Genomic DNA, 8,978 nt, shown 5'->3' on the forward strand with positions numbered 1-8,978 from the left:
TTATGGAATTCAGATACAACGAAGGTACCACAAACACCCAGACCCGAGACAATGTAGAAATGTGAATTTTTACATTAACCCGACCAGGGATCGAACCCGGGACCTCAGAGCTAGCGACACCTTGAACCCGGTGCGTACGCCACTTGATCACGGAGGTCGTCGAACAAACGACCTCTGGTCTATACCGGACTGCCATCAGTCAGGGCCTAGACCAACAGGCCAGTCACTATGCGTCTTGTAGCTTTGGAAGGCTGTCAGTCCAGCCATCCCAACTCCCGAAGCGCAGAAGTCTCCTGGGGCGTTCGCAGGCTTCTGTAACGGAGCTCGGTGTACCGAGGATCCCTGGCCGGCATTCCGCGACCCCCGTGCACTCCAGGAGCGCATGTATCGCTGATTCTTCATGTTGCAGACAGCCCCTACATAGTAGACTATCTGTAACATGGAGGATATGAAGGTATTCTGATGTTATAAAGGAGTAAAGTTTTTATATTTTAAAACTATATCAATACAAAATGAAAAATAAACATAACTTACAAAGCGTCAAAGAAGACATCTTCATCCCGGTCAAAGTCGGGAAACGTGCCCAGAAGGCTGGCTGCATTGCCACGTTGTATGGCCATGCTAATTAAAAAATGTGTAGTGTTTTTATTAAAAGATTCAACTGTTTACTCTTCTGTATTTATCTGGATTGCCCGACTTGTTTCGTATCCAACCGGAACCTTTAATCATGAGCTGATGCAACGGGCGGTCGAGTAGAAGTCGGTAGAATATGTGACGTTGTATGTTTACAATCTCAAGATTTTCTATTTGAAACAAATTCGGAAATGCTCATATTATTAATATTAGTAAGAAATATTCATATTATTTGTAAATCTTATAGATGATTTGTTTTTTTTACTGAAAAATAATGCTCAAGGACATGAAAACAAATTCCATGGCAAGATATTCAATTACGTCTCGGGGGTTTCAAACATTTAAATATCCTATGCAACACCCATACTTAAAAGTTTTAGGTCCGTATTACAGAAGGCTACTCAAGTCCAGTTTGATGTTAAATCACCTGATCATAGTTTAAATATTGAATCTGCACTTGAGGGTCATTCTTATTTCAGAACATTATTCAAACTTCACTCAGCTGAATCGAGATTCAAATCGCGTCTCAAGCAGAGAATATGTCTTGTCTATGAATCAGACTGTCTTCGTTTACAAATGTATCTTTCCCGAAATTCTGGTTCAACATACGCAAAATAAGAATTTAGTTTCAAACCGAATTAATAATTATATTGTAGTTTTAAGACAATATTAGCTTTTTACCCTTCGATTTTATTTAAAAACCTTAATTTCACGTGGCATAAAAGTATTAAAGAATGTGAAGTCGGATATAATATTTAAAAATTCAAAAACACATTGACGTGTTCCTAGAATGGAATGTTTTATAGGTATATCTGTGGTGGTAGAGATTGACACTTGACAGAATAATTTAAATACAGTTGTTGATTTTTGTAATCAATCTATTTAGTGTAACTTAATTGTACTTCTCTTTTTTATTATTATTGTTCTGTAAAATGTCAGGAAGAAAGAAAAATTTTAGTGTTTTGGAACGAAATTTATTAATAGAAACTCTCAAAGAGTTCAAAGATGTTATAGAAAATAAAAAAACAGATAGTGTAAGCGCAGCGAAGAAGAAGTCTGCTTAGGCGCATATTGCGGAAAAATTCAATGCCTCATCTATGATTAATGAGCCTGTAAGTATCTTCTTATATTTATATCCATTATTTCCTAACCGTCACTTACCGTTATGGTTTCATGTCAGTTTTAAAAGTATCTAAATTACGGATAAAAAAGTTCTAAGCAGTCAATAGGTAATATAACCTACTATTGGTCATTTATTTTTACTCCTCAATGTTAAAGGCGTCAGGAGAACAATTAAGGCGTCTTTGGCAAAATTTGAAGACCCGGCAAAGAGATGCTCTCACAAGAGAGCGTCAACATAGAATGGCCACTGGCGGTGGTGGTCCCTGCCCTGACGCTGACATCGACCCAAATATAGCCGAGATATCTCCCGCTCTCTTCGTGGAAATACAGAATACTTTGGACTCTGACCATATTGGTATGTGATCAGTGCTAATACTAGTACTATCTTGATTTACTATTCATTACCATCAATCAAAATAAGCCTAGAATATATACAGTGAGTATAAGCTCATCCTTAAGAATATTAATGACATTTCAGAGGTAGAAACTGTTCAGGAAACAAGTAACATGGAAACAGATGTAACCGCCACTGTTCCTGATCCTACATCCAATCCAATCATTTCACATAGTGAAATTCAATCTGATGAACCTAGCTCTGCATTTTCATCAAATGAAAAAAAACTGCGTGTACAAATTTTAAAAGCAGAACACATCAGCAGAGAAAAAAGAGCAGAAGAATTACACAAGCTCCAAGTAAAATTTCTGCAAGAAAAACATGATGTAGAAATGCAAATTATGAAAGAAAAATTAAAAGAAGCGAAAGCTAAAGCCGAGTCAGCACAACATCACCAGTGATATAAGTCATTTTAATGTATTTTTAATGAAGAGAGATCTCCGCAGATGAGCCTATAGCACCTTTTATTTGTTGTGTTTATTTTACAGTTGTTGATTTTTTATTAATTATGCTTGTTTACGATTGTTAAATTATTTGTATTAAGACCATTGAGAACAAAAGAGATCTCATTTTGTGTTATACTTCATTGAAAATAAATAAAAAGATGATTATTTTTACATAGTTTTTCCTTTATTTCATTAAAATACATATAAATTACATTTTTAAATATATATAAAAAACAACATACATTTAAAAATATAAAAAATAGTGTCCAACCGGCAACGGGTACAGGGCCCAAGCTGCCGGTGGTCAGGGCTCCAGAGAGAGGAACCTCCTCACGATGCGCGCCGTGTCCAGAAGTACCGCTTTCTGAATCAAACCCTTGACCCAGACGCCCAACGAGAGCCTCCGAAGATGTTGATCGAGGCTCTTGGCTATTAAGCCATTGGCACTTACGACTATCGGGACAATGATTGCCGAGTCCACCTCCCACAAGTCGACAACCTCGTGAGCTAAATCCAAATATTTCAATTGTTTTTCTTTTTCTGCTTTCACGAGGTTCTCGTCATGGGGGATAGTGATATCAACAATTATTGTCCGACGCTCTGATCGATCGATCACCACTATATCAGGCTTATTGGCAACAATAGTCCTGTCAGTGATGATAGATCGATCCCAGTACAGTGTGATATGACCACTTTCGAGAACTGGGTCGGGCACATACTTATAGTACGGCACCTCAGATTCCACAAGTTTGTATTTCAGAGCAAGCTGCTGATAGATAATCCTGGCCACTTGGTTATGTCTGTGCAAGTATTCACCGTTAGCAAGACGAGAACATCCCGAAACACATAGTTTTTTATTGTTAGAAAAACTGAATAATATAAAATCAAGAGTAATTACTAATAATTGTGTTTCTAAAAGCAAATCCATCGGTAGTCCCTTCACTGTTGGATTCATCATATATGACTTCTTCATTGATTTCACCATCTTCTTCATATGAAGGCATCATGTCATTTGTAGACAATGATATATTAAAAAGTACAGCACATGCTACTATTATATTTGACACTGTGGTCAATTTGTTGCCCAACCCCCTACTTAGACATGGAAACCGCCGTTTCCATCGCCCAAAGGTTCTTTCCACCACATTTCTTGTTTTGACATGCACTCTATTGTATGTTTGTTCCGCATGGGTTGTTGGAGTACCTACAGGTGTTAGCAGGAACCTTAAACAAGGATATCCGCTGTCTCCAATGAGATAACCAGAATGTTGTTGATGTATGTATTTGGTGCGCAACAAACACATCTGGAATATTCTGCTGTCGTGTGTACTGCCAGCCCATCGAGCCACAATGTCCATGAAATTGCCAAATGGTCCAACAACTGCCTGAAATAAAAATAAAACAATAAATGTTATTGGATGACATGCCCATTTCAAAGAAGAATAATAATTTAAACCTTATTTTGCTGACCTGGACATTTATAGAAAAGTAAGATTTTCTGTTTCTGTAGGCTTCATGATGTTCCACCCCTGGAGTATTTACTATTTTAATGTGTGTGCAATCAATTGCACCATCCACATTTCTTAGGCCTGGATTTTGTTGATACTGGCCGAGCTGTGCAAACTGTGCCCTGTGTGAGACCATGTCTTGAGGATATTTTATGTAATGCCTCTGTTGTAGAGCTATCAACCTTGATATATTTGCAACTATATTTGAAGCAGCTGGTTGCGATACATTTAATAAATCTCCACAAACTATCTGCAAAAGTAAAAAAGTATAAATATGAGTAGTATGATCAACTTTGCTGAATTTATGTTTTTTTATTTATATATTTGCATATTATGTATTGTAATGTGAGCAGAAAAAACTTACCTGGAATGACGCTGTCGCATAGAAACGCAAACACACAAGAATTTGTAATTCCGGGGCTATTGGATTGCCACGGTTGCTTAACCTTCTCAGATCTTGGTCAATTAATGGCAAAATCACAGATTTCACTACATCTTGTGAAAACCTATACCTTTTCTTGAAATTTTCAATATTGTATGGGTCTTGCACATCTCTGAGATATCTGAGAGGAACGCGAAAGTTCAACCTTCTGTTAGAATCATCGTTAAATAAATTATCGTAATAATCAAACTGTTCAAAAATATCCATTATTTATATTCACAACACAATTATTTGCTAAAACTCAAAACTGACAGGGAAATCTCTGCTCAAGCGCGGTGTCGACCACACTTGAGTAATCACAGATCAAATCTCTACTTGAGTATTAATCTAGAACTGAGTAATGATTTGGAATAAGATCTACACTCAGCTGAACTATGATCACCGAATCTATGCTTGAGGAGCGTTCTAAAATGAAATCTCAACTCAAATCTAGTTTTAAACAGAGATTAGGACTTGAGTAGCCTTCTGTAATACGGACCTTAAAGTACTAATCTTTGCGGGTACAAAATACGTGGACTACGTGTGAAACAAATTGCTACTTGTAGATTAAATACCAAAAGTTGTATTACTCATGTTACCTAATTAGCAAGTTTTAATCGATTTTATGACGAAGCACTAATGTAAGATAAGATGGTATCATAAATGGATTATAAAATCGTGATTTTAGTCACATATAATACCGCATATTTAAAATTCCGGTTCTTACGAAACTATAGTGGGTCTTGGCAGGGCCGGCTCTAGGGGGCCTCGAGGTTACAATTGAGTGGGGGCCCCCTTGGTCCAAGATATTTTCATTCAGTGAAAAATTTATCGAGCTTTTTTTTAGATGCCTACGTTGGTGGTGGGCCCCTGGTCATAGCGGGCCCCTAGGCACTGGCCTAAAGTGCCTTATGGATACGGCACTGGATTTTGGGAGTGTACGCTTTGGAATAGAAAACTTCAAATGTATGTGAATGACATGCCTTTCTTAAAAAAATTTTATACTCACCCGTTCGGTCTTTCTTCAGCCTGTTTTAAGAATTTTTCTAGGTTATTTTAAACTCTGTACAAGCTCCTACTGCTACGCAAAGGCATACCCCTCCTTCATCCAAACCTCCACCGCGTATCTTAATCTTTTGGCAACAACCTGTATTCAAATACTAGCTGTTGCCCGCGACTGCGGCCGCTAGATAATATTTAGAGTGCCTACTTAATATTCTAATAGACGTTTAATAATTACCCTTATGCAGAATACTTCACTGAATAACTGTCTTGGGAAAGGGACTTTACCTACGTTTAATAAACAAGGATGCTGATAATGCACTCGATTCTGTTCCTGTAGCGAAGTATAGTTTTTAATTAATAATAATAACATGCAGACCAGAGGATGCATAAGTATGCTTTCTTAAACCCAGAGATATTAATAAAGAATAATAGATTTTAATGTCACTTCATTAAAGTTTTATCAAAATCGGTCTAGCAGTTTTTACACTTGTAAATTGCATGGTTATCCGATTTGAAGCTGCCCTGAAAATTTCAGCCTGCTAGCTTATCGGGAAGTGCCTCAAAATTGAGTTGCAATTTCGCTAGAGCTATATGCTCGGGGGTGGAAGTATCTAATGGCATAATAACGAGGAAACACAGTTTTGAAAAACGTTTGTTAAACCTTGACGTGTCTGATTTTCATGATTAGGCTTGTCTGTAGATACATCATTTTAATGGTTCCGAGAGTGATGCAGCATAAAAATTATCAAAAAGATTTAATTTATTACGTAGCACCATATACACGCACATAGGTACACGTCACGTACCACTACGAGAGAACTCTCTTATCTCTCTATCTTCCTTCTTAGCTTATGAAGAAGGAGACGGACGTGTAGTCCTGCACGTCCGTTCTGACGAGGAATGAGGGTTTGGCTTTTAAACCGACCTTTCGAGAAGAAGTCCAACAGGACATAGGCCGGTCAGAGTCACGCTGAGCATGCGCGAGCGATCCCGTGGTTCTGGCTCAGGCAGTTGAAGGGGCCCGGGGTGTTTTTAGTCGGTGGGAGTCAGACATATCCCATCAGCGTGGGTTGAAGTTATTAGAGTACCACCCCGAAAAAAACCGATTATTTTCATAAAGCATATTTTCGATTCCCCTGGCTAGACAAAGGCCTCCCTTTCGCTTCCAGACTTCTTTTTCCTCTACTGTTTCTGCCCACATGCTCCCCGCATATCCAACTTCATACTGCCTTCGATTAAAAGATGAACCTTGCTGATATCTATACTAATATATAAAGCTGAAGAGTTTGTTTGATTGTTTGTTCGTTTGTTTGAACGCGCTAATCTCAGGAACTACTGGTTCAAATTGCAAAAATATTTTTGTGTTGAATAGACCATTCATCGAGGAGGTTTTAGGCTATTACTATCACGCTGCGACTAATAGGAGCGAAGATACAATGGAAAATGTGGAAAAAGAGGGTAGATATAAATCATAACTTATATTTTCTAACCACGCGGACGAAGCCGCGGGCAACAGCTAGTATTTAATAAGATATATTCAAAAAGTGCTACTTGGGAACAGCAGCCTATCTTTAACAAATACATTTCGACGTTAAAACTTGTCTCTTGAGAGTTAGACTTAAGGGAAAATCAAGTAGTGTTTACAAAATGACTTGAGAACGTCACCGCTATCAGAGAAGTCGCATTTATTAATAAATACTTGTTATAAACTCTTCAAAGTCAAGTTGTTGTTATTGTTTCCTTTAATAAGACTATTTTCAATTACTTTATAGCTTATTAATTCCGCCATTGGACTGTTTCGTCCTTATCTTTGACTAGCTCTTGCCCGCGACTTCGTCCCCGTGGGTAGAAGTTATAAGTTATAATTGAGGTATACCTGCCCGGATTTTTTCACATTTTCCATTGTATCTTCGCTCCTATTAGTCGCAGCGTGATGGTTTATAGCCTAAAGCCTTCCTCGATGAATGGTCTATTCAACACACAAAAAGATTTTTTCAACTTGGACCAGTAGTTCCTGAGATTAGCGCTTTCAAACAAACAAACAAACTCTTCAGCTTTATATATTAGTACTAGCTGACCTAGTAAACGTTGTTTTGCCGAATTTTTTTTCTAGTTGTATGTATTTTTAATGCCACATTATAAAAAAAAATAAAAACAAGCAACTTAAAAAATTAAAAAATAAATTTTAGGGTCCCATAATAGGGTAGCATAAATTTTAACCCTTGTCACTTAAGGGTATGAAAAATAGATGTGATGTTCTATTCTCAGACCTACCCAATATGTATACAAAATTTTATAAAAATCGGTCGAACCGTTTCGGAGGAGTACGGTAAATAACATCGTGACACGGGAATTTTATATATTAGATAGATATATTGATAGATAACGATATAAACAAATAATAAAAGATACAACTAATCTTATCTTCACACTGGATGCTTATTATTATGCAGATTTTTTTATCAAGACTTAAGGATGATGACTATTTAATTTTGTTTTCAATACACAAATCTTTTATTGCATTCCATATTTATCCATTTTCTATGTGTAAGTACGTCGGACATTTTATTTAATCTAGCTAATATAATAAACCCGTTAAAACATTATTTGTGGATACTGGATAGTACCTACTAAAATGAACTATGTATCTCAAAAGCCTTTTATTCAAATAGCATTTTTGGAAGGTCAGATTACATTGGACAGCACCCAGTTTCGCAGCCGTCGGCGCTTCTTAGGTGCTTTTGCTGTGAGAGAGGAAATTTTCGCAACGAACTCCCCTGCAGCACGCTATCTTTCCGTTTACAATTGTGGAGTAAAATAAAATAAAACTCTCTTTTAAAAAACGACCCTAATCCTTGCATCGTTGAGGGTTTCACAAACATTCAAGTCACACGCACAAAGCCATTCAGTCTCGGGACAAATATTCGTGGATCACACAAATGCTTGTCCTAGGCGGGGAAAGATCGGAACGCAACCAGTCGTGCACTGAGGGATTTTTCGTGGTAACCTCAACCATTCGGCTATCCGTGTAGTCAGTCAGAGAAAACCGTGCTGCAACCTAGACCTTAGATCTGCGACAATTGTTACAAAAGAGAGTTTAGTTAGAAGCATTATAGGGCAGGGTAAGCGAACCAATGGCACGCGTGCCATTGATGGCACACGACACAATATTTTGGGCACGTCGCAGAATTAGGTATTTTAAGACGATCAATTTGATAGTATTTATAATTATTATTTTCCAAATTATCAGAAAGTCAAAGTTATTTGATGGCACGCGAATGACCCAATTAAACTTTTTTTTAGAAAAAATGGCACGTTGATGCATAAAGGTTCGCCTACCCTGTTATAGGGGGACAAAAGTGGTTTTAATATTATTTTAAAGGTACCTACTAGCGACATCTATTGCACCGCTCTTTGAAATAAGTCACCTTAGTGCATCGAAGTCAGAT

The 8,978-nt window shown here is 37.4% G+C and overlaps 2 protein-coding genes across 2 annotated transcripts; one reads left to right on the forward strand and one right to left on the reverse strand.

Annotated features, from left to right (window-relative positions):
• Positions 1-1,083: 1,083 nt before the first annotated feature.
• On the forward strand, positions 1,084-2,689 carry LOC113508861. Its single transcript, XM_026892013.1, has 3 exons — positions 1,084-1,745; positions 1,912-2,110; positions 2,234-2,689. The coding sequence occupies exons 1-3, from the start codon at positions 1,731-1,733 to the stop codon at positions 2,548-2,550; spliced, it is 531 nt and encodes a 176-aa protein (XP_026747814.1). The 5' UTR covers positions 1,084-1,730; the 3' UTR covers positions 2,551-2,689.
• A 750-nt stretch (positions 2,690-3,439) lies between these two features.
• Positions 3,440-5,020, reverse strand: LOC113508860 (putative nuclease HARBI1). The gene is made up of 3 exons (XM_026892010.1): positions 4,468-5,020; positions 4,066-4,353; positions 3,440-3,980 (listed from the first exon to the last, which is right to left on the reverse strand). The coding sequence occupies exons 1-3, from the start codon at positions 4,750-4,752 to the stop codon at positions 3,480-3,482; spliced, it is 1,074 nt and encodes a 357-aa protein (XP_026747811.1). The 5' UTR covers positions 4,753-5,020; the 3' UTR covers positions 3,440-3,479.
• Positions 5,021-8,978: the final 3,958 nt, after the last annotated feature.

Source organism: Trichoplusia ni, chromosome 3 (assembly GCF_003590095.1).
Source record: "Trichoplusia ni isolate ovarian cell line Hi5 chromosome 3, tn1, whole genome shotgun sequence".
Taxonomy (NCBI): Eukaryota; Metazoa; Arthropoda; class Insecta; order Lepidoptera; family Noctuidae; genus Trichoplusia; species Trichoplusia ni.

Excerpts from the sequence above, each read along its gene's own strand:
- LOC113508860 (XM_026892010.1), bottom strand. The coding sequence starts at position 4,752 with ATGGATATTTTTGAACAGTTTGATTATTACGATAATTTATTTAACGAT. Across the intron at positions 4,354-4,467 it reads ATGCGACAGCGTCATTCCAG|ATAGTTTGTGGAGATTTATT; the intron begins GTAAGTTTTTTC and ends TTACTTTTGCAG. Across the intron at positions 3,981-4,065 it reads ACTTTTCTATAAATGTCCAG|GCAGTTGTTGGACCATTTGG; the intron begins GTCAGCAAAATA and ends TTTTTATTTCAG.
- LOC113508861 (XM_026892013.1), top strand. Across the intron at positions 2,111-2,233 it reads TTTGGACTCTGACCATATTG|AGGTAGAAACTGTTCAGGAA; the intron begins GTATGTGATCAG and ends ATGACATTTCAG.